A 25,912-nucleotide genomic window follows, 5' to 3' on the forward strand; every position below is an offset into this window, starting at 1 on the left:
CTCCATTACACGAAGAACTATGTTACATTATCCTTTTTGCCCTCTCCTATAGCCAAAATGCAACATACACTGATACTGCTGTTATGATTTGGTGATAGGTAGCAAGATAATTTTTGTTTCTCCTTTACAGTTTATTGATGCTAAGAATGACTCAGGAAATCCTTGGCCTTGCTCAGATCTTGTTTGCACTTGGTCAATGTGAGGGGTTTGGCAGTGTAGCAGAGCTAATATAGCAGGGAGCTACTGCTGAAAGACTAGGTCTGCACCTCCCAGCACCTACTTCTAGTAGTGCCTTCTTGTTTCATTCTCCACATACCAGAAGTGATACCCCTCTGAGCCACTGGGTAGTTGTTTCTGCTAAAGTAGCAGAAAATATCTTTGTTTCTCTCTGAGATATTCTTCTGCTAATTTTATAGACCAAACTGGCTTGGCGTGATAGGGAGGGGGAAGGTGGCTATAGGGGGAATTTTAGAGAGGGTGTATGAAAGCACCTCAACACCATTAAAACATCCTATGTGTATTTTTTTTTAGCCAAATATTTTGCATTTGGCTTAGCCTTTTTGTCATTGGGTGATACATCTTTTGCTTCAGTTGACAGAAATCTTGAAGGCATAGGAACAGACTGTCCCTATGTGCCAAAAGATGAGTTGAAGAGGAAAATGACCAGGCTGGATGGGCAAAGAGCTCTTGAAGGAACTAACGAAAAAAAAAAAAGAGGGTGTATCACCTTTGGAAGGAGGGTCAGGTATCTCAGGAAATGTTTAAGGGGGTTACTAGGGCATTTAGGGAAAAAAAATAGAGGCAAAAGCTCAGCTAGAACTCAAACTGGGAACTTCTGTGAAGGACAAAAATATTTTTATAAATAGATTAATGGCAAAAGGAAGGGTAAGGACAACCTCCGTTCTCTGTAAGATGCGGGAGGAAATTTAGTAACCAAAGATGGGGAAAAGGCAGAGGTACTGAGTGTAATGTGAGACATAGACATAGCACTCTGTCTTTCATGTGACAAAAAGCCCTTTATTGTTCTGAACTGCACCTTAAATAACCTTCTTAATGTTCCTCGGAAGCACTTGTGATTGGTTCAAAGTTCAGGCTGCCCAGATCTCTGACCATTAGCCTGCGCAGCCAGGCAGGAAACCATTGGGTTAAATCTCTGTCTGGTTCCGAATTTGTCCTATCACTGTTTCCTGGAGGACTGTCTGTCCCACCAGGCTGCTTCTCCCATATATGGAGAATAAATTTGTCCAGTAACAAGCCAGGTGACAATTCCCTGTTTCTTTTTTATTAATTTGAAGAAAAATGTCAAAGTGCAAATATGCAGCTTGTTCTCTGTTATTTTACCTGCAAGGACCATTTTGTGTGCAAGATGACATTGACAGCATCAATTCAATTTGAATGAGGCTTTTACCTAGCTTAATAAATTTGGCTTTCTTAGATGGTGATGAGTTCCATGTACCTGAAGCTGCAGTGCTTATGTTCAGGAGTGGTTGGGTATTTAGCTACCTTCTGGTTTCACATATCACAATTCAACTGTTTACCAATAGAATTATAACTTAACTCTATAACCATAAAACTTTAAACCTCTTATTTAAAAATTACAACTTAATAAAACATTTAGCTTCAGAACTGTGAAAAATTCCAATTTAGCAAAACAATTTGTAAACAAGAAAATATTTTGTAAACAAACAACTCTGTTATTTCAATGACAACAATGTTATTTTCAATGTCTCTGTGAGATAGGTACAATTTCTGTTATTCATGTTACAGGCTCAATTGCTTAGTAACTATGACTTTACAATTCAACATTAAACATGAACCATTCTGTCAAAACCATTAACACTTTAAAAACAGGAGACCATTTAACTTAAAACCATTTCAAATAAGAACATACATATTTCCTTTATTGCTTACTCCCCTTTTCTTTATTTTAAACCACAAACTATTTAACTTAAAACTGTTTCAATTAAGAACACAAATGTTTCCATTTCTCCTTTCTCCCCCTTTCTTTGTTTTTAGAAATTAGAACAGGAACAAAACATGCCCTTTTGAATTATCTTAATTAGGTGAGAATTATAGTTGCTGATATATTATAATCCAACTTTAGTGTTTAATAGTGTTGAGCAGTTTTCCTTTAAATGATTGCTTAGGAGAATCTTCACTGGATAAGATTCTTCATGTTTATTCCATGTTTTGCTATTGTAAAGCTAAATCAGCTAGTTAACATTACTTGTTTTCATTTTTAACTCAGAAATATCTGGATGTTATCATTTTCTCTCCTTGTCAGTCAAATTTCAATCTGGCCACAATTGAAATAGACTGAGAAGGCTTTGGTGGTAAACATTTCGTTTTGCTTAGTTAAAATCTCAACCTGGCCAGGGTTGAGACTTCAAACTAGGCAAACTTTTCTATTGTATTTTAAAATAAACCTTTACTAAATTTCGAACACTGTAAACAAAAGTGGTAAGAGGTAGGTATTTTAGAAAACTGCAAATGTAATTAGTCAATGAAATATCTTTTACTAAACTAATCCACATAGATTTGATTTGTTGAATTTATAATATTAGAGTAAGCAAGATCTTCAAATTTTTCAGGATGGCTGACTATGATGCTAGTACAATGTATTCAAATAAAGTTAACAAGCATTCTACTGTGAACTTCAACACACTTTTAAGAAATTTTAGACCATATTTGCAACATTGAATAAACACCTTTTCAGCAACTGTAAATGAACTAATTTGTGCAACCTTAGCTTCAGTACCTATAAACAACAGCAGTAAGCATTGTACTACAGATTTTAGGACATTTAACAATCTGCAACCCATATTTGCAGTACTGGCATGGTATCTTCACTGCAAGTGCAAAAAAACAGGTTAACAAGGTGAAAATTTAGTAAAGTTCGCAAATATACAAGCTTTGGCAATGTTAAATTAGAGGTGAGTGACAGCTGTTGAGCTCTGCTGAAGGTGAATGTTGGTTACATGGCCTTGCCTGGTGTTGTTAAGTTTTTCAAATTTTATTTTCACTGTCTTAAGACATGAGGCAAGTAACACGTTGTTACGTTTGTTGAGAAAATGATTTGTTCTCTGTTACTGTGTTCTAGCTTTTCTACCTGTCTGGTGATATCTTTTTCAGGTTGGTTTGTTTGTTACTGTCTTTATGAAGCTTTACTTTGGTAATTAGTTTCTGCTGTTTTTCGTTCGGTGAGCATTCTGCAGGGATTTTTCCCACACTAATTTCTGGTTCTGATGCTAGTATAGGTGTTTGGGTCCCACCCTGCTAAGATTACTGTGTCTTTTTCCTAATTACTTAGGATCAGACAAAGTATCCGCATGGGTTAGAAAAGGATACAAAAGAGGCTCTTTCAGGTCCCAGGTTTATTTCATGGCGATGGTGTGGCAGGAAAGAGGCAGATTCTCTCCGGGAGCGGGGTATTCAGGAGAAGGTAATGGGAGTGGCCTTGGATGGCAGCCAATGGGGTAAGGACACAGGGGGTAATACAGGAACTTCAGGTGGGCTACAAGGTCACAGGGGAAGGTCACAGGACAGGAAGAGGGACAGGGAGCCAGGGACCAACCGGAAGAGACGGACCGAGGTTTGCTGAATCATTCTTTATACCTCATTACAATATCTCCCCGTTTTTTGTTTTTTTAAGTATGGGGTGGTATTAAACTAATTCTAGTCCGAATTATTTTTTTTGCCCACCATTCGTAACTGTTTACTGCTGTTAAAATGACGGACCACAGGAGGACCCATATTTTCAAATGAACAATTCAAGAAATTGATTGTGTACAGAGCTTTACAGAGCTTTTGCTGGGGAGACATCCACACAGTTGAACTGCTTTGCCTAGCTAAAACTTGTTTGAGTGTCTGGTGTGTGCGTTCGATCACAGCTTGGCCTGTAGGGGAGTATGGGATGCCTGTTTTATGATTTACTCCGCACTGCTGGGTGAATTCCAGGAACTCCTTGGATATGTATGCTGGGCCATTGTCTGTTTTTATTTCTCTAGGGATTCCCAGAACTGAGAAGGCTTGTACTAGGTGTTGTTTTGCATGTGCTGCCTTTTCCCCTGCGTGAGCTGAGGCATAAACTGCACCTGAATATGTGTCAATACTCACATGAACATATTTGAGGCGTCCAAAGCTAGGAATGTGTGTGATGTCTGTTTGCCACACCTCACAGCTGCCAAGGCCCCGAGGGTTAACCCCTGTACCCAGCGATGGCATGGCCTGGAGCTGGCAGCTGGGACAGGTGGCCACAATGGCTCTAGCCTGACTCCGTGTTAGCTGGAACTGACGGACCAAACCTGGTACATTCTGGTGGTATTGCTGGTGGCTCAGCTTTGCCTGTTGGAAGATGTCAGGAAGGCATGCCTTTTCAGCTGGAGCTGCAAGAGTGTCTGCCATACAGTTCCCTTCAGTGATCTCACCTGGCAAATCCATGTGTGACCTCACATGCATCACATAGAAGGGATGGTCTCTGTGTGAAACCAAATAGATTAGTTTTGACAGCAGCCTAAAGAGCTGCTCATTATCAATGTCTTTAAGCACTGCCTGCTCCGCTCTAGACACTACCCCAGCAACATAAGCTGAATCTGTTACCAGATTAAGAGGCTCTGAGAACTTCTCAAAGACTCTCACAGCTGCAGCCAGTTCTGCAATTTGGGGTGACCCCTCCACAAACTCAACATCAGCTTCCCAATGCTGAGTCTGTGGGTTTCTCCAAGTCATCACCGACTTATGAGAGGCCCCTGATGCATCTGTGAACACTGTGAGTGCCTCGAGCGGTCTCCTGCTCCTCTTCTCACGAGGGATGAGATGGAATTCCTCATTAAACAACTTATGTGCTGGGCTGTGAACAGATATCTGTCCACTGTAGCTATCCAGAGATATCTGGAGGCTGGCATTGCTTTGTAGCAGATGTTCAAACATTTCTTTTGTCAGCCTTTCAGGAGAATTCTTTCCCTCCCCAGAAAGTTTAACTGGCAGGTGTATGCATGTGAAATCACAACCGGACAGTTCACGCAGCCTCATTCTTGCTTTTTGAATCAACTGAGCCATAAGCTCCTGTGGTTGTGTAATAGTTTTGGATCTTTGGTGGGAGAGGAAGACCCATTCTATGATTAGGAGTGAGTCCCTCTGCCCCTCAACCCACTGAAATATTAAACCATGTAAGTGTGGCAGTTTCCCCAAAACAATGAAATTGAAAGGCAGTTCAGGCTGATAGCGGTGAGCCTGCCTCTCAGAGCTTTCTGTACCTTTTCAATTGCAGCTTTTGCCTCAGGTGTCAGTTCCCTGGGAGAAACCAGCTCTCTCTCCCCTTTCAATAAATTAAAAAGGGGTTGTAAGTCCTCAGTAGTGAGGCCTAACCAAGGTCTTACCCAGTTCAATGAACCACACAAAGAGTGGAGATCTGCTAGAGTTTTGGGATTACAATTAATTTCTAATTTCTGTGGAACAATGGTCCTGGCAGTGATCTCTAGGCCCAGATACTTCCAAGGCGGCATCCTTTGAACCTTGTCATCCTGTAATTGAAATCCAGCAGAGGTTAAAACTTTAACTACTAGGTCAAGCGTGTTTTGGAGTAGGAAGTTATCAGGAGCACACACCAGGACATCATCCATGTAGTGTAATATGATTGCTTCTTTTCTCTGTGCACGCACAGGAGACAACAATGAAGCTACATACCACTGGCAAATAGCAGGACTGCACTTCATACCCTGTGGAAGCACTTTCCAGTGGTATCTCTTCATTGGAGCCTCTCTGTTCAATGATGGTACTGAGAATGCAAACCTGGGAGCATCTTCAGGGTGTAATGGGATTTGGAAAAAACAATCTTTAATGTCTAATACTGCCAATTGCCAATCTCTAGGTAACATAGTTGGAGAAGGCATCCCAGGTTGGGGAGATCCCATGTCTTGAATTACTTTATTTATTTCTCTAAGGTCATGTAATAATCTCCATTTGTCTTTCCCTGGTTTTTTTATTACAAAGACTGGAGAATTCCAGGGGCTTGTTGTTTCTTCTATGTGATTTTTTGCTAATTGCTCCTCTACAAGTTTTTCCAGTGCCTGTAACTTTTCTTTTCTTAATGGCCACTGAGTGGTCCAGACAGGTGTATCATTTAGCCATGTTAGCTTCTGGACCCGGCACTGCACAGTGGCCGCTTCTAAAAATCCTGAGGAGTTTTTTGGAATTATCATTTTAATTCCCCATTGTGACATGGCATCTCTTCCCCACAAGGGACACTTGTAATCAATTACAAACGGACGAACACTGGCCAATTTGCCGTCCGGTCCCTCAATCTGCACAATGCTTTTTGCTATTTTAGCCAATTTAACTCCTCCTATACCCTGAATTTGCCCAGCCACAGGCTGCAATTCCCACTGTGAAGGCCACATCCTTTCTGGTATAATGGTTACATCTGAGCCTGTGTCCAGAACACCTTGCACATGTAGATGGTCTGATTTATGTGTCAGGTTGCATGCTAGGGAAGGCTTTTCCTCACGTACCGTCTCTGCCCAGTAAACCTCTGGTGACTTATCATCTGCTGTAATATCTGCTGGAATAGGAAAAGCTTGGGCCAGAACTTGCCCCTCACTCAAATAGAAAGGTGGCTGAGAGCATCGTGCTAATATGATAACACTGGATATTTTTCCCTTTATGATCATAGGTGCTATCTCAAGTTCTAAAGGTGTGTGTGCTGTGTCTCCCACAACAAAATACTCACGCTCTGTGTGGCAAACCATCCTATCAATTAGGGGGCTCGAAACGTCCACCAGGATGATAGTCCACTCAGCAGATCTGAAATGAAAACCTTTGGTAGTCTGGAGCCTAACACGGCCACAAGACTGCCTGACCTGGTCAAGAGAACATTTAACATTTACATTATCTGTTATACCCACATTGCCCATCCCCTCCTCCCCCTTTATTTTTAAGGGAGAGTCTTTTGCTAGAGTGTAGCCTGCAGAATTTATATCCTGGCGCGTTATGGTGTTTATAGCAGGCTCGCGCCTCATTTCTAGTTTTTTTGTTTGTTGAATTTATTCTGTTTCCTGTTCTGAGGACAGTCTCTAGCCATATGTCCTTGCTGCTGACACTGGAAACAGGTGATGTTTTTCAGCTGCTGTGATGACATCTGCGGCTTCTTCATCTGTGGTGGTTCAGGTGCTGAAGGCTCAGGTGGTGCTGGACTCGGGGTCCTCTCTGGAGTACTGAACATCTCCGCTCTGTGTGTGCAGGCTTCTATCATCTGTGCTAGGGTTGGTTCTGGGTATAGTGGCAGACTGAGGATGACTCTCCGACAAGCTTGATTGGCATTTTTCTCTGCTAATTCTCTAATCAGTTCTGCCTGTATCGCTGGATTATGCACCTGTCGTTCCACCTGTGCCTTTAAGCGATCTACAAAGCTTAAAAAAGTCTCAGAAGAATATTGTTTAATATTAACATAACTACTAGTTACTTCAACTGTTGGCAATTTGATAAAGGCGTTTTCAGCAGCATTACAAACCTTATCCAAAATAAATTTAGACAACAATTTAGTTTGCTTTTCAGGGCAGTGTATTTCCCCCTCCCCACATAAATGATTTAATGTAAGTTCATTATTATCAGAATCCTTAGAATGTTCAGGATTTTGGTGAAGCTCTATTAAAAGACTGCTTAAGGAACGTTTCCAAATATTAGACCATAATTCATATTCAGCTGGGGTTAGCAAACACCTGAAAAGGTCCTTTAAATCATGCGGAACAAGTTCATTTGATGTAAAAGTTGCTTTTAAAATGCCTTTAAATATTTCACTTTGTCTCCCAAACTTTTGTTGTAATTTACAAATCTCTTTCCGATCTTGGTATGATAATGGTTGGTAGCTTCTTTTACCATTATTTTTACCTACATAATGAACCGGGGCTGAATCCAAAATACGGTCAGGTTCAGGGTTAACTGGTACGTTAGGGGTTAATTGATTCTGTGCCTCTGCAGTCTGTGGCTGTGTAACTGAGACACATGCTTCCCCTCCCCCTCCCGCTCCTGGGTGTGGCTCCTCCCTCCCCGTGTGAATAGAAGGGTTAGGAGACGGTGTAGGGTTACAGTGTTGGAAGAATGGGTTAAAACAGCCAGAAAAATACTGAGGTATAGGTGCTGGATGCAGGAACGGATTATTTGGAGAAAAAGGCATATTGTAAGAAGGTACTACAGGTTTCTCTGTCTGCACTAGAGAAGGGTGATTTTCTAAATTAGCATGCTCAGAAGGCAAGGCTGACGGAGATGGATACACTGGCAAGTTTGTAGCAGGCTGTTCAGAAGTTTTTAAGTCTGTATATTTCGGGGGATCTTTAGAATTAGTAGTTTCTTGAGGTATTTCTAATTTACTTTTTAATTTAGGGACAGAAGGTTCCGAATTAGGTAAAGAGGGTTTTAAAGAATTTTCCTGTGGTTGATCATTGTTTTCTAATTGTGATAATTGTTTGTGAACATTTAAAAATATAGGCAAAAATAAAGCAGCAGTGATATCACCTTTCTGTATTTTAGAAGTTAATAAATTTCCAACAGTGTCCCAAAATAAAATCGAATTGATATTTTGCTTCTCAAATTCTATAATTTCTCGAGACAACCAGCTAACAAACTTTCCAATCTGTTTCTTAGAAATTACAACATCCTGTGCATCTAACATTTCTTTAAGCTGAGAAATAATACTCTTTTGTTGTGCAGAGAAATTCCCCCCCATTCCGATGTTATAAAAACAAAATGCACAAGTCCCGTACTCTCGCAAAAAGTTGCACAATAGCAGTTAGTCGCAAACTCAGGTGATGTTTCTGTGTGGGGGTACTGGGCTTTGTCACAACACGTGGCTGCCGTTATGGCCACACAGCCGTTCCCAGGGAAACCCTCCTCAGGGAATTCCCCGCGCCTGTGATTAACAGCAATAAGGCAGCACACGCCAGGCAGAGCTTGGCCGAGCACGTGTAATGCCGGCGGGTTGCGCAACACCGCGCACGTGCTCCCTGCTCCGCACTGTAACTGCCGCCGCCGCTACCACCCCGCGGGGTACACCCCCCCCACGGGCCTGGAGCCACCCCGTCTAAACCCCCCCCTGTACCTCGGGGCTAAATTGGGGTTCACTTACCTCTCTCAGACGAGGCGCGGTCCCACCAGTAACTCAGCGAAAGTTCTAACCCAGAAACGGCTCTTCTAGTACCTCAGAAGAGTTCCCCGTCCCCTCCCCGTGTGCTCGGGGCTGGTAAAAGCAGCTCCGAAGTCACAGAGGTAGATGACCAGCACAGACGGCCTTTTAAAGTCCAAAAAAAAACTGGGACTTCCAGGCTAGTAGGGTCTTAAAAGTAAGCCCTCGTCAGGCGCCACCTGCTAAGATTACTGTGTCTTTTTCCTAATTACTTAGGATCAGACAAAGTATCCGCATGGGTTAGAAAAGGATACAAAAGAGGCTCTTTCAGGTCCCAGGTTTATTTCATGGCGATGGTGTGGCAGGAAAGAGGCAGATTCTCTCCGGGAGCGGGGTATTCAGGAGAAGGTAATGGGAGTGGCCTTGGATGGCAGCCAATGGGGTAAGGACACAGGGGGTAATACAGGAACTTCAGGTGGGCTACAAGGTCACAGGGGAAGGTCACAGGACAGGAAGAGGGACAGGGAGCCAGGGACCAACCGGAAGAGACGGACCGAGGTTTGCTGAATCATTCTTTATACCTCATTACAACACCACCCCCTATCCGAGATGGTGGCTTTTCATGTGATTGTAGCTGTTTGAAAATGTTCCATAGTTGCAGACATTCCCCTTTTATATCTATGTGTTTCTCCCCCCTATATCTTAGTGGAAAGTTAGTGTGTAAGTGTTTATTGCTTGGGGAAAGGTTTCCCTGTTCCCACGGACTCTGTGTGTTAATTAAACTAGGGGCTTGAAAAACTCTTCCCTCTACCTCTACAAACTTACAGTTTTCGATTGGAGGTGTGGTCAAAGGCTTCTCCAAATCACCAAATCCTAAAGCCTTTTGCTTTACCTTTATCCAGAAGAGAGCCGGGTCCCAGGAAGGGATGACCTCTGATCGGAACATCGATAGGGCTGGAGCTGCTGCTGGCATTTTAGTAGCGGCAGGGTGGCTTGTGTTTCTTTCCTGGGTATCTTGGGTGTTCATCTGTGCTGTGGTTTCCTGGAGCTGTTCCACTCTCGGCTTCTAATACGAAGAAGCTGTGGGTACTGTGATTGTAGCAGGATCGGGGCTGAAGCTCGGAGCAGGAATCGAGTTCGGAGCGTTGGTGTTGATATTTCTTGATTCCGAAGCACTTCCGGGTTTATCACCTGTCGCTCCTAGTATGATGTCATCATGGTGCGCCCTCTGTCAGCAGTTGCTGGCAGGGGTTTCCATGGTAACTCGAGGTGGAGGCAAGCTTGCTTGCTGGGGCGAAGTCACGCCTTCCAAAGGCTGAACTGGGGTCGGGACCCTGGCCCTCTGAGGCTGGAATGTGATCGGGGGAACCACCCACCAAGGCTGGGTCGAAGGCCCACCAGGGCCTGGTCAGAGTAGGAAGCACGTCCCACCAGGGCTGGGCTGGTGGTGGACCCACGCCCCACAAGGAAGGCTGGGTTTCTTTTTCCCGCCGATGGCCACGAGGCCGCCGCCATCTTGGGAATTTTCCTGTGACTTTTCTTCTCCTGCCACGAGGTCGCCGCCATCTTGAGGTTTCTCCTTGGGTCCCCCCACAGCGGTTTGGGATGGATTAGGGGTTTCTGAGCCAGCTACTAAGGGTTTGTCGGTCAGTAAAGTCTCTCCACATGAAGTAAGTACATTTTCTTCCATGCTGCTGCATGACAAATCAGCTTTTATCTCTTTTAGCAACTTTAAGATAATTCTCCATGGTTTTAAAGGCGCAATTGCATTTTCATCATTGTTTAAAGCAGCATTTGATATTTGTTCTGCAATTTGTCTCCAATTTGTGAAAAACACGGTTCACTGTTTTGGGAGAATTAAAAGGTTTAATAAAAAGACAATAAGAGACATACGTAAAGCAAACGGTTAAAACGTCCGGATGCGTGGCATGCTGCCAATGAAGCACGGAAATAAACTTCACAACCTATAAAGTTGTGGAGTAGGTACATATTTTATTCAGCGCTGGACGCAGGGGGAGAGCATCTTCCCAAATCCTGCGTACCTTACATGATTTCTAATCTTCTATTTATCTAGGAAGTTCATGCATATTCTAAATCGCCTATACATATTGATTATCTGCCCCACCTATTCCCCGCTCTGTATGGAAATCAACTGCATATTCATTGCGGCTGCGTAGTTTATTGGGTTGGTGGTCTCTAGATGAGTCGGTGGGCTGGAAATGATGAAGAACAGCAGTCTTCCTCGCTGTTGACCTTCTCACCTTGTCTTTCTATGCGTGCGGTTGTGATATTTTGCAGACTCTGCACTTTTATGAAGAGGGTCCCCCTTCATTTTTGCAAGCCCAGCAAGATCTATACATCAGGGGTCTCCTATGTGCATTCCTTAAGTAATTGACACCATGTGTTCTACTCTTCATTCTATTTAACCCTTAAATCCCCTGTTTCAGTTCCCCCTTTTCTAGAAAATTAGTAAATTCTTTTACTTAATACGAGATTTCTTTTTCTCCATTCTTACGATATGTATTCCTTAATGCCTTACCATGTACTCTGGACAATGAAGTTAGTATTGCCATCCATTGTAGCATCTTCCAATTCCAAATAAGTAATACAAAAGACAACAGTAAGCTTAGACTAACTAATAGCAATAACACGATTACTGGATGACATAATGTATTCAAAATTCCAGTTGCATTTGGGGACCACCCGAAAAGGGCATCCCACCAATTGGGGCTTGTATCCTGATGAACCCTTTGTTAGACTCTATTTATTTCTTGGACATCATGATGAACAGTGACTAAAGTCTTTTGCCCGATCTCTTTGATTACTTCCAAAATTTTTGCTAAATCTTGATGTTTTACCAGTTGCTTTACCAATGTGAGGTTCATTTCAATGGGCGTAGGTGACAGTTCCTGGTATGTTGTGTAGTTACACCTTATCAGCTGGTGGGATGTAACTGGTGACAAATATGAAAAATCACTTCCCACAATTCTAATGAAATTACAAATACAGAAGTTAGAGTTATTCTTAACAGGCAAGGTTACATTCTCATTGTCTATGTTTACAAAAACACAAGTGGTTCTTAAACATACACATCCTTGACCAGTATATATAAGCATAGTCTTTTGATCAGCATCTGGATGAATTTCAAAGTGGCATACACCCTGCTCAGTGTCAAGGCATACGTCTTGAGCATCAATTGTATTGCTTTCACAGATAAACCCTTGTTGTTCTCGAGTAACACAAGATTCTACATTCACAGTTTGCCATTTCCCATTTACTATCCGGGCCCACGCCCTATGCTCTGAGGGATACAACACTGTCCCCTCATGGTTGAGTCCCAATGCAATGATGGGGTGAATAGCATAAACTGTGGCATTACGTATGGTAAGCACAAAGGTAGTGGCCATATTAGCAACACAATCATAGGTGCAATTCACTAGAGTCCACCAGGATTGAAATTTTCTTTCTAAATCATTAGCATTGTCCCAAACAGCTTTTCGGACCTCAGTCGGAAAAGTGCCTTCACTCCCTTCTCTTATAGCCAAGGCAGCTGTGGATTGGATCCATAACTGTGCTTGTATACAACTGAAAGCTAAAGACACATTATCTTGGACAGTGCTAAGTGCATCTATTATCAATTTATGGTCCTGGTCCTCAGCCTTTTCCCAGTTCGGTAACACCTTTGAAACCTGCCACTGACTATTTCCTAATGCTAGTAAAGATGATTGTAGGAGTTGGCTCAGTTTTGTCAAATCATTTGTTGCAGTTGCTAGCTTATTTACTAGTATTTCAGAGTCAATTCCATTCAAAATTCCTAATCCTGTTCCCAACATTCCCGTTAAGTGACCACAACTTTTGTTTCTGCCATTCTTGCTTTTCATATACCTGGTTTCCATGCATGACTACAGTTGACAAGTTCAAATTTTGTACCTTCCCCATATATCCGGTGTACTGAACAAAAGCCTGGGACCAAGGCCATTCAACATTGCTCTGGCTAAAGGTACTTTCCAATTCTTGGAATATAGTTATACTTACAAACAAAACAATTAAATTTCTACGTCCTGAATCACCGAACACCCCTAACGGTAATGTGCTCATTTTGTTCGTGTAAACTTGAGCTTTAGTCCGTTATCACCAGATATTGCTCTCCAAGGGGCTTCTGGAGCTTTCTTCACCCGAGAATGGTGGATCCAAGCGCTCTGTTCCTTGATCTTAATTACAGTGAAGGTGGTAAGTAGCACCTGGAATGGTCCTTCCCACTGTGGTTCGAGGGTTTTTTCTGTAAAAGACTTAACATATACATAATCTCCAGGCTGTATATTGTGCACTGGTCCATCCAGACCTCTGCTCCGAGTTCCAGCCACATGTTTTTCAATTTTTCTGAGCTGTTTGCTCAAAGCCACCATATAGGTGGCCAGTGTCTCCTCTCCAACTTGGGTAGAAGTTCCCCTTTGCACTCCATATGGCCTCCCGTAAAGCATTTCAAAGGGACTTAACTTTTCTTTAGTCCTTGGCTTAGTTCGAATTCGCATCAATGCCAATGGGAGTGTTTGGGGCCAGGGCAAATTAACTTCTTGTCCTAACCTCACAATTTGCTGTTTAATTAAATGATTCATTTTCTCTACTTGGCCACTTGACTGAGGATGATATGGGGTGTGAAGTTCCCAATCTATGCCCAAGTGACGACTAATTTGTTGCAGTATTTTTGAAATAAAGTGTGGTCCTCTATCTGAGGATATAGTGGCTGGAACTCCAAAGCGTGGTATTATTTCTTGTAACAGCACTCTAGTTACCTCCCGGGCTTTGGCAGTTCTAGTTGGGAAAGCTTCTGGCCACCCTGAAAAGGTAACTGTCATCACCAGTAAATATCTATACTCCCCTTTTCTTGGAAGTTCTGAAAAATCAATTTGCCACTGCTGCCCAGGCCCCTGGCCTCTTCCAATTCGACCAAGTTTTGGTTTAGGGGTATTCTTAGGATTAGTCTGGAGGCAAAGGTCACACTGCCGAGTAACCTGGGTAACAATAGTATATAAATTTCTGGCAGTAATCTTTTCAATTAGATGGGTATATAGAGCGTCTGCTCCCCAGTGTGTTTTCTGATATTCCTTTTTAACTAGGGACCATAGTATGTGGGAGGGGATAACCAGTCTCCCTTCTGTAGTGACAGCCCATCCTTCCTCATTATATGTTCCTTTCTGATCCTCAATTAATTCCTTATCTTTTTTATCGTATATTGGCTTACCTTCAAGGGATATCTGTCTGTCTGGAATCAAGGTTCCCTCAATTGTTATCTCACCCTTTGCTGCCTCTTTTGCCTCTCTGTCTGCCAGCTCATTTCCTTCTTCCAATTCTGAGCTCACCTTCTGGTGTGCTCTAATGTGCATAATTGCTACCTTCTCAGGCATCTGGACTGCTTCCAATAATCGCATTATTTCTTGTGCATGCTTTATGTTCTTTCCTTGTGAATTTAACAGTCCTCTCTCTTTCCAGATAGCTCCATGTGCGTGCACAACCCCAAATGCATATCTTGAGTCTGTATATATATTTATTTTCTTCCCTTTTGCCATTTCCAAGGCATGAATCAGGGCAATTATCTCAGCCTTCTGTGCAGAGGTATCTATTGGCAAAGATCCAGATTTCAGTACCTTTTTACTGGTGGTAACTGCATACCCAGCATACCGCTTCCCACTGATGACGTAGCTACTTCCATCAGTAAACCAGGTTTCTGCATCGTCAAAAGGGGTGTCCTTCAATCTGGTCGGCTGGAGTAGGTGGCTTCGATAGTCTCCAGACAATCGTGGTGTACTGATTCTCCTTGATTTCCACTGAGAAAAGAAGCTGGGTTAACAATATTAGTCACCACTATTTCCACATCATCTTGTTCCACCATAATAGCTTGGTATTTCAAGAACCTTTGTGGGGAAAGGCAGTGCCCCCCTTTTACCTCTAATACTGCAGATACTGTGTGAGACACTAATACAGTCATTTTCTGGCCCAGAGTGAATTTGCGTGCCTCTTGAATATTCATCACAACTGCTGCCACCGCTCTGAGGCACCCTGGCCATCCTTTGGCCGTTGCATCCAGCTGCTTAGAGAAGTAAGCAACTGCCCTTCGGTATGGCCCTAGGTTCTGTGCTAGTATTCCCAGGGCAATCCCCTGTTTCTCATGGGAGAACAAAAAGAATGGTTTACTTACATCAGGAAGTCCTAGGGCTGGGGCTGACATAAGAGCATCCTTTAATCGACGAAAGGCTTGAGTGGCCTCTTTAGTTCACTTGAGATCTCTGCTGCCATCTGCAATGAGCGTGTACAGAGGTTTAACAAGCAACCCATAGTTGTAGATCCACAACCTACACCATCCTGTCATCCCTAAAAAGGTTTGCAGTTCCTTTATTGTCTGGGGTTGTGGAGTTCAGCATATTGTTTCTTTACGATCTTGCCCTAGGGTCCGATGTCCAGCAGTAACTTCGTACCCCAGGTAGATAACCTTCTGCTTCACCACCTGAGCCTTTTTCTTTGATACTCTATACCCCTGAAGTCCCAAAAAGTTTAAGAGACTCACCGTCCAGGCCACACATGCTTCTTCCGTCTTAGTGGCTATTAGAAGATTGTCTACGTACTGCAGCAGCTTTCCTTCTTCTGAGGGGGCCTCCCAGGCCTCTAAGTCCTTGGCAAGCTGCTCTCCAAACAAAGTAGGAGAATTTTTAAACCCTTGGGGGAGTACTTTCCATGTGAGTTGAGTTCTCCATCCAGTTTTAGGATTTTCCCAATCAAATGCAAAAATTTTCTGACTGGCTTCGTGGAGAGGGAGGCAAAAGAAGGCATCTTTCAGGTCTAAAACAGTAAACCAAGTAAACTCTGGTGTTAAGCATGTTAATAAAGTATATGGGTTTGCCACTACTGGATAAAGATCTTCAGTTATTTTATTAACAGCCCTCAAGTCTTGCACCACCCGGTATGACCCATCAGGTTTCCGAACAGGTAAAATAGGAGTATTAAACTCAGATTGGCATTCTTTTAGTAATCCTAGTTGTAGGAAGTTCTCAATCACTGGCCTAATTCCTTCTCTGTCCTCTTTTCTCAAAGGATACTGCTTGATCCTGACTGGTTGTTTCCCTTCTTTGAGTTTAATTATTATAGGAGGTGCGTTTTTCGCTCTCCCTGGCACATTGGAAGCCTATACTCCGGGAAGCACCTGACTAATTATTTTTTCTTTAATTTCTTCTTCAATTTCAGTGATTGTCAATATTAAGCTCAACACTTCTATATATTGTTGGTCGTTTACCTCCAAAGTAATCTCCCCATCCTTAAATACAATGGTTGCTTGTAGTTGTTCCAATAAGTCTCTTCCCAGGAGCGCCTTTGGCGAATTTGGCATGTATAAAAACTTATGAGTGCCCCATTGTTTCCCAAATTTATATTTTAGAGGTTTACAAAAATAAACCTTTTCAGACTGGCCAGTGACTCCTTGTACTGTAACATAATCTTTTCCCACAGGCACTAAGGCCTTGTTCAATACTGAATATGCTGCTCCTGTATCAATTAAAAACTCTACCCCCTTTCCCTCCCCCCCCAGCTCCATTTTTATAACCAGGGGATCTGCTGGGGGTAGATCTCCTGGTCCTCTTCAGTTTCCTTTTACATGTGCGATCACGTCTTTTCCCTTGTCTCTCCTCCATTTAGGGCATTCATTCTTCCAGTGCCCAAACTCTTTACAAAATGCGCACTGATCTTTACCCAATCTAGGTGGGCCCCCCTGTCTCCCTCGTCAACCCTGCCCACGACTTTGTCCTCCCCTCTCTTCTCTCACTACTGCCATCAAATTCCTCACATTCTGCTTATATCCCTCTTCTCTATTGCTAAATACTCTCCACGCCTCATCTAGTAAATTCTCTAAATTTCTTCCCTCGGGCCCTTTTATTTTTTGAAGCTTACGCCTAATATCCCCCATAGATTGACCCAAAAATAAACTCACTAGTTGTTGAATTCCCACTTCTGCTCCAGGGTCTAGGGATGTATTGCGACACATTGCATCCCTTAATCGATCCAAAAATTCAGATGGTGTTTCAGAGGGACCCTGTTTTAACAGCATATAATGCTGACCAATTTATAGTTTTAGGTATTGCTCGTTCCATCCCTTTTGCTATCCATTCTTGGTAGCTTTCTAACTTCCGCATTTCTGCCGTCCTGTTTGGATCCCACTGTGGATTCTGGAGGGGAAAATAGTCCTTTACGTCCAATTGCTGGGCCTTATAATAATCCTCTGCTTGATCTCCTGCTGTTTTCAGGATTAATTGCTTTTCTGTTTCACTTGATGCATCCAGCAATAATTGTATATCAGACCAATCTGGATTGTGCTGCTTGATAATATACCGCAAGCGCTTTGCTGTAGTTATTGGGTCACTACGGTAGTTTTTAGCTACTTTTTCCCATGCTTCTATATCAGTAGTGGAAAAGGGTATTTTTACTAGGACTCTCTCTCCTTCCAGTCCTACAGCCTCTCTCAAAGGGGCTTGAAACACCTTATTTCTCGTCCTAGAAGACACAGGGCTTCTGGGAGGAAAATGGGCTGGAGTAAGTATTCCTTCTGAATCATCATCTTTCTGTCTCTGAGTTCTAGGAGGAGATTTGAATAGGTCACTCAAACCCTGTTCCTGCATATCCAAATTGTGCATTTTGTCTACTCTGGCACACCTCTCACCAATATCACATGCTGAACAACACCTTTCAAGTTCCCCTTTATTTGCTTTCCTTTCCTTCTCAAGGGCCAAAACTAGAGGGTCAGAGGGTGCCTTAATCCCACAGTCTCTCTGCCATTCAGGGTGGTTTTGGAGAGAGAAAGACATGTCACAGTAGGAGACCTCACTCCATTTGCCCTCTCTTCTTAAAAACAACATTAGTTGCAGCAGGGTATCATAATCTAAAGTCCCGGTGGGTGGCCACCTTACTCCATGGTCTAGTCTATAAAGTGGCTACCACTGGCTGCAATATTTAATTAGGGTGGATTTATTTTCAGTGCCGCCAGTTCCTGCAACTTCTTTCCAATGTGTTATAACACATCCTAATTGGCTGGCTTTAGGGATTTCTGTGCTCTGTGTAGATCCCATTATCTTCTCTTTTCGTCCCCTGCTTATCTTACACCTAAACTTTTCCTTACTGAACTTCAGAATTTCCTTCCAATCTCCTTCCCACACACAATACCAAACAAATACAATCCCCAAATACACAAACAAAGCACACAATGCACCAACGCAGCACACCCGCTCTTGTACAAACACAGCACACTTATTATTCATACTTTTTATTAACAATCATTATGTTTTCAGCACAGCCACGGTCCCACTCGCATCACACCACACACTACACAACAATTCTGCCTTTCTGAAGCAAATACCCCACACTTACTCCCCTCCTGGGCACGTCTCACTCACTCACACACTCACCTTGCTCACAATGTCCGGACTCCAACACACACACCACCTTAGCTCCAATAACATGGGAGCAGGAATCCACTCGACCCGCATTCTAGGGTCGCTCTGCGGCTGCTCTATCAGTCAGCGAATTCCTTCACCGGCTCCCCTCCTCCCTTCTTGACTTGCAGAGGCCAAGGGAATGGAGAGGCCCCTCTGGTGCTCATATCCCTCTTCCGGTAACCCCACCCTCCCGCTGCTTGCAAGCCCTACCTACCCAGGGACTTGGTTGTACGCAGGACGTCTCCGGCAATTTATCAACAGCCCTTCTATCGCGCGTACTTACAAACCCCCCAGAATTAATACGTACCGTTTCATCCGCCAGCCAGTGGTCCTTTCTGTCGCTGCAGTAAGCGAGCCGGGGTCGGGGTCTCCTCCAGGAAATCCCGGGGCGCGCCGTGGAGCCGTTCGCCCTCAGCCCAATCCTGCAGACAGACAGCAAGGTCCCATCTGGGGTGCCAAAAATGAAGCACGGAAATAAACTTCACAACTGTTGGGGGTTGAGTGTTTTTCTGTTACTGTGTCAATTGAAAGAATTTTTCCCATTATCATGCCAATGGAGCTGGCCGGGCTACACCCAGGGTCCCTGATGAGTCCAGACAAAGGTGTGGGTGGGGACGGCCCCGGAGGGGCCTCTGAGGCTTCCAGGAGGGCACTCGCGTTTCCGGCGAGCTGGGAGGAGGACGCCTGGGATCGTTCAGCCACGCGGCCGAGCACAGGAGAGCCAGACCCTCTGCAACCACCTGCCCTGCATCTGCCCCGTTCCAGCCTCCTGCCTCTGCGGACACAGCTGATCCCCCGGACACACACGGTGAGCGAGGAGCCGCCGCTGCAGCCCGTTCCCGCCCGGGACCGGCGTGGCTGCTGCCGCCCCACCCCCCCCCCCCCCCTTCCTTCCTCCATTTCCCGCCTGCCCTTCGGCAAATCCGGGCTCTGGACTAAGCACAGAGACAGCGTGATTGCATCTAAAGGGACTGACACCGAGTTACCTATTTCGTTCTGTTAGCAATTTTAACTGTTATTGTTTTCTGTTTGTATAGTTAGATATATTAGTAAAAGAGCTGTTATTCCCATCCCCCTTATCTCTGCCTCAGAGTCCTTGATTCAAACAATCATAATACTTGGGGGAGGGGAGTGGAACCAAAGTCTCTATTCCAAAGGGAAACTTCTGCCATTACTGGCAGACACCTGTCCTTTCAAACCAGGACAACAACCTATAAAGTTGTGGAGTAGGTACATATTTTATTCAGCACTGGACACAGGGGGAGAGCATCTTCCCAAATCCTGCGTACCTTACATGATTTCTAATCTTCTATTTATCTAGGAAGTTCATGCATATTCTAAATCGCCTATACATATTGATTATCTGCCCTGCCTGTTCCCCGCTCTGTATGGAAATCAGCTGCATATTCATTGCGGCTGCGTAGTTTATTGGATCGGTGGTCTCTAGATGAGTCGGTGGGCTGGAGATGATGAAGAACAGCAGTCTTCCTCGCTGTTGAACTTCTCACCTTGTCTTTCTACGCTGTAGTCTCCCGGTTGTGATATTTTGCAGACTCTGCACTTTTACGAAGAGGGGCCCCCTTCATTTTGCAAGCCCAGCAAGATCTATAAATCAGGGGTCTCTTATTGTGCATTCCTTTCCTTATAAATACACAGTAATTGATATCATATCTTCATTCTCTTTAACCCTTAAATCCCATTTCACCCTTTATTGTTGTGAACTGCACCTTAAATAACCTTCTTAATGTTCCTCGGAAGCACTTGTGATTGGTTCAAAGTTCAGGCTGCCCAGATCTCTGACCATTAGCCTGCGCAGCCAGGCAGGAAACCATTGGGTTAAATCTGTCTGGTTCCGAATTTGTCCTATCACTGTTTCCTGGAGGACTGTCTGTCCCACCAGGCTGCTTCTCCCATATATGGAGAATAAATTTGTCCAGTAACAAGCCAGGTTGTACTGTGCCAACTGAGGACCTTCTTTGCCTCAGCTTTCAACAGAAAGATAGGTTGTCCTCTGGACAACTGTTCTTTTGGGCTGGTAGATGGTGTCAGGGAGTATAATAGCCCGCCCTGTTATCCAGGAGGAGGCTGTCAGAGACCTGCTTAGCCACTTAGATGCTCACAAGTGTATGGGACTAGATGGGATCCATCCCAGGGTGATGAGGGAGCTGGCAGATGAGCTTGCAAAGCCACTCTCCATCATTTACCATCAGTCCTGGCTCACTGGGGAGGTCGCAGATGACTGGAAGCTGGCCAGTGTTATGCCCATCCACAAGAAGTGTAGGAAGGAGGATTTGGGAAACCACATGCCAGGCAGCCTGACCTCGGTACCTGACAAGGTTATGGAACTGATCATCTTGAGTGCCATCACGCAGCATCTACAGGATGGCCAGGGTATCAGACCCAGTCAGCATGAGTTTAGGAGAGGTAGGTCGTGTTTGACCAAACTGGTCTCCTTTTATGACCAGGTGATCTGCCTGGTGGATGCAGGAAAGGCTGTGGATGTTGTCTAGTTCGACTTCAGCAAGGCCTTTGACACTGTCTCCCATAGCATACTCCTGGAAAAGCTGGCAGCCCACGGCTTGGACAGGAGCACTTTTTACTGGGTTAAAAACTTTCTGGATGGCTGGATCCAGACAGTGGCAATGAACGGTGCTGCATCCACCTGGTGGCCAGTCACTAGTGGCGTCCCTCAGGGGTCTGTGCTGGGGCCAGTCCTGTTTAGTATCTTCATTGATGATCTGGATGAAGGGATTTAGTCCACTATCAGTAAATTTGCAGATGACACAAAGCACGTGTCTATCTATTGGAGGGTAGGAGGACTCTGTAAAGGGACCTGGACAGGCTTCATAGATAGGCTGAGTCAAATAATATGAAGTTTAATAAGTCCAAATGCCGAGTCTTGCACTTTGGCCGCATCACCCCCCTGCAGCGCTACAGGCTGAGGACAAAGTAGTTGGACAGTGCCTAGGAAGAAAGGGACCTGGGGGTACTGGTCGACAACCAACTGAGCATGAGCCAGCAGTGTTCTCAGGAGGTCAAGAAGGCCAGTGGCACCCTGGCCTGTATCAGGAATAGTGTGGCCAGCAGGACCAGGGAAGTCATTCTTCCCCTGTACTTGGCACTGGTGAGGCCACACCTTTGAGTATTGTGTCCAGTTCTGGGCCCCTCAGTTTAGGAAGGATGTTGAGATGCTTGAACGTGTCCAGAGGAGGGCAACAAGGCTGGTGAAGGGCTTGGAACACATGTCCTATGAGGAACGACTGAGGGAGCTGGGGTTGTTTAGCCTGAAGAAAAGGAGACTCAGGGGTGACCTTATCACTCTCTACAACTACAATGAAGGGTGGTTATAGTCATCTGGGGGTCAGTCTCTTCTCCTAGGCAACAACTGACAGAACAAGTGGACATAGTCTTAAGCTGCACCAAGGGAAATTTAGGTTGGACATTAAAAAGAAATTCTTCACTGAAATTCTTCACTGTTTGCACACTGGAATTGTCTGCCCAGGGAAGTGGTGGAGTCACCATCCTTGCACACGTTTAAAAAAAGAATGGACGTGGCACTCAGTGCCATGGTTTAGTTGATGAGGAGGTGTTAGGTCATAGGTTGGACTTGATCTTAAAGGTCTTTTTCAACCTAGTTCTTTCTGTGATTCTGTCACCATTCACAGCTTCTCCCATTAACTTTGGCTGAGACTTTGTAAGGTACTTAATAAGAGTTCTTCTATCTGAAAGGGTTCCATCTGTGATGTTCTAAAGGAAGCATACATTTGAAGGATGAAAGCACAGTGTGTGTATCAGTCAGCCCAAGCCTTTGCCACAAAGCAGCAATACCCAAGTGCATGAGGAAATCTGGACAATATTGCGTTTAGCTTTCTTATATCACCCTCAATACTTGGGACACTGACATGCCCTGCAAGAGATACAGGTGGATCCTCCTGCACTTCCAGCACCTGAGGGAGCATCTCTCTCTCAAACCTGGGAAGTGGGGAAATAGGGAGTTTGAAACTCTGCTGCCTGATTGTACTAGTTTGAAAGCAAACCATTAGGAGATCCCAAGTCAGAAATACAATTAAATGGGAAAATTAAAATAAATTCAATAGTACAGAAACACTGACAGAGTCAGAATACAACCTGATACCCTGTTGGTCGGTGTTATAAATGAGCGCAATGGGCTATGTTGGGTTCAAATCAAATTTTATGATTTATTAACTATAGAAAGCAAAAAGCAAAGATCAGCGCTGGGCGACAGGGGAGCCCCTGCTCCATTACTGCCGCGCCTCCAGTCTCTTTGTTCACTCCTTTTAAGCTATACGGCTTCCGGGTTACGTGTTCTTTCTCAAGTGTCTCTGCGCATGTGTCTCCAGTTGCTAGGGGGTCTTTTTCTGCCTCCTGGTGGTCGAGGGATGAAGATGAGCAGTCTTCCTCAGACTTCCTCTTTCCTTATAAGGTTATCTTCTTGACCTCCTGGAATTCAAGACAACTTGCAAGGCAGTAAATAATTATGCAGGCGCCAGCAGTCTTTAATCACATCCTGTTTTTACAAGCCCCGGTTGCGCTTCTCAAGGTTTGTTAGGCGAACAAAAGGTTCCTTATCTATCACAGTCAGGGTGGTGGTAGCAGTCCCATTAAATGGTGGCTGCAGTCCTCTTGAAGTGATAGATGTGGTTCTGTTGAAGTAGTGATCCTGTAGAAGAGTCTGGTCTTCTGAAGGTCCAGTGGTGGTTATGTAGCTCTCATCCTCTGGGAATCCAGTAGGTCAGGGCTACTGTGGTGTTCCAAATCTCAGATTATATCCAGGTAGGAATGCTTGGTTCCTCCCCCTGGACAGAGCATCTCACAATAGGATGATGTAATTTTATGAGTCATGCAGTGAGGCTTAATGGCCCATTAACAGAAGATATCCCACCTAGAGGGAGTTTTTAGGGATGTGTCATGGAAGAGATAAAGATCACTGCCTCACCTGGGTTTAACAGATGATGATAGAATGCATACTTTTGGTTACATCTTGCATTGTAACATAAGACACTGATTCATATAGCAGTGCCATGTTTTCTGTGCTCTGATCTTTGGGTGTTTAACCCAAGGCAATCATCTGCCATTTTTTTCCCTTCTGAAAAACCCTGTGACAGGAAGCACTTTAAAGCAACAAGGGTTTACAGTTTAGCAATACATGTGGTTATCATTCCTTCCTTTGATTTTGCTTCAAGGAAAGCTCTTGAGATGCAAGGGAAGCCCAGTCGTCCTCTGTGCCCTGTTTCAGTCAGCTCCACACTCGCATTAGATACACATGCACATGCTAACTTCCTTTTTTTCTTATCTTTTTTTTTTTTTTTTTTTTTTTTTTAACAGTGCCAGATCTGGTGTCTTCTGAGCTCCTTGCAGCCTTTGGGAGATTAGAACATTGAATTTGGTGGACAGTTACAATTCGTTCCCTTGGATCTTACCTGTCCTTGCTTTCCTTATCCCTTCCTGTGCTCCCCTTCGCTCTGATAAAACTCCAGGGTGTTGCAGTATTGCTATGGAGCCCAGAGAGACGCTGGGCAGTTCTTGGCAAAGGGGAGGCTAAGGCAGACTTTCTGCGAGCCACTGTTACCTCTGTGAAGCCTCTGCCTACTTCCTGCTGTGTGAAGGAGATGATGCTGCCTGTGGCAGGCTCAGGGAAAGGGATCCTGGTGAGTGGCAAGAGGCTGGAGCCTGAGGAAGAGGACGAGATGTATTCTAGGAGAGATGTGGATTCCACTTCCAATGCAGACAGCGAAAAATGGGTGGTGAGAGACGGCCTGGAGGAGCAGGAATTTTCCATCAAGGAGGCTAACTTTACAGAGGGGAGTTTAAAACTAAAAATCCAGACCACCAAGAGAGCTAAGAAGCCCCCAAAGAACTTGGAGAACTATGTTTGCCCTCCTGAGATCAAAATCACTATCAAGCAATCTGGGGAGCAGAAGTTTTCTCGAGCTGGTAAAAATAGCAAGGCAGCTAAAAAGGAGGACAGATCACACTCCAGAAAGAAAGTAAGTCTTATTCTTTCCTGTATTTTCCCTTTCTCCTGATAGCAGAGGGAGAGGAGGGGATTAAACCTGCTCAAACAGTTTGTGTCCAAGACAACCTTTATAAGGTTTGCAAAGCCTTGCTTGGCCATGCTGGAAGTAACACAGAGTGGGTGTCATCCTGCATTGCTGCATACACTGCGGGGATGATCTTGAACTGTCCTTCAAAATAACCAATTCAGAAGGGATCAAAAGTTAAGCCAGGCTTCTTCTATTTTTGTGTGCAATTAAGGTTTAAGATTAATAATTACATGAGTAGTAACTGAAGGAGCCCACTTCTAAACAGCTTTGTGCCTGAGTGCTAATTCTTGAGTCTTGTGGCAGTTAAAGCTTTCAGTGCATTTTTAAAATACAGGAATGTGCATTGTGAACAATTGAATCCATTTTCTGTCTAGGGGGCAAATGGCTTCATTAATTGGGATGACAGCATTGTGTGAGTATTGGGGGCTGGGTTTCTTTTCTTTTGTTCCTTCTTACCTATAGAATTTTTCCCATGAGTTGCTGGGAAACTTTGACTGCTGGTACTTATGGGTACTTGAGAAAACAAAGGGTTGGCTGGGCCCAGGTAAAAGGAGGGCTGGGGCAGCTGCTAGCTTTTGCTCTGCAGCTTCAGAGGGGACACTCGCTGTTCTTGCTTGGGGAAAGGAATTCGTCATAACCCAGCCCTTCTTCTTGGTGAAGCCTCTGCTCCTGAGAGCAGCCACTGACCTGGGACCTTATTAACACCTACCTCACTAAGAATCCTGAGCCCAACTCTCCCTCCCTGCCCTGCTCGGAACTGGGCCGCCACTGCCCGCCGCTTCTTCAGCACTGCTCTGGGTTTCTCTATGCTGTAGCCCCACACCCTCTGTCCTGCCAGGACACCCTGCAGTTCCAGCCTGGGATCTTTTGGTCATTCCTGCCGTTCCAGATTAGTGCTCTTCAGAGTCTTGCAGGGGCACTGCGATTGACTGCCCAGGGCTTTGTGAAACAAGCCTCTCCATCATTCTCGTCTCGGCCGAGAAGGCTGTCACTAGTTCTGTTTGTTATTAATTCCCTAGTTGTTGGGGTTTTTTTGCCTTGTTCTACATACTAGTAAAGAACTGTTATTCCTATCCTCATATCTTTGCCTGAGACCCCTTAATTTCAAAATAATAATAATTCAGAGAGAGGGGGGTTTACATTCTCCAATCCAAGGGAGGCTCCTACCTTCTCTAGCAGACACCTGTCTTTCAAACTGAGACAGTGAGCACCAGTATAGTTATGTTTCAGAAAATGCTTCCACTATGTCTCATTTTCTC

General features: G+C 44.3%; 1 protein-coding gene across 1 annotated transcript in view; it reads left to right on the forward strand.

The window, feature by feature from the left end:
• LOC306815652 (SET-binding protein-like) overlaps positions 1-25,912 on the forward strand; it is a 53,665-nt gene that overhangs the window by 19,231 nt on the left and 8,522 nt on the right. Inside the window, 2 exon segments of the mRNA XM_079332219.1 lie at positions 23,935-24,148; positions 24,150-24,596. Of these exon segments, the coding sequence (XP_079188345.1) occupies positions 24,104-24,148; positions 24,150-24,596 (492 nt within the window). The 5' untranslated portion in view covers positions 23,935-24,103.

The sequence above is a fragment of the Erithacus rubecula genome (assembly GCF_903797595.1).
Source record: "Erithacus rubecula genome assembly, contig: scaffold_178_arrow_ctg1, whole genome shotgun sequence".
Lineage (NCBI taxonomy): Eukaryota > Metazoa > Chordata > Aves > Passeriformes > Muscicapidae > Erithacus > Erithacus rubecula.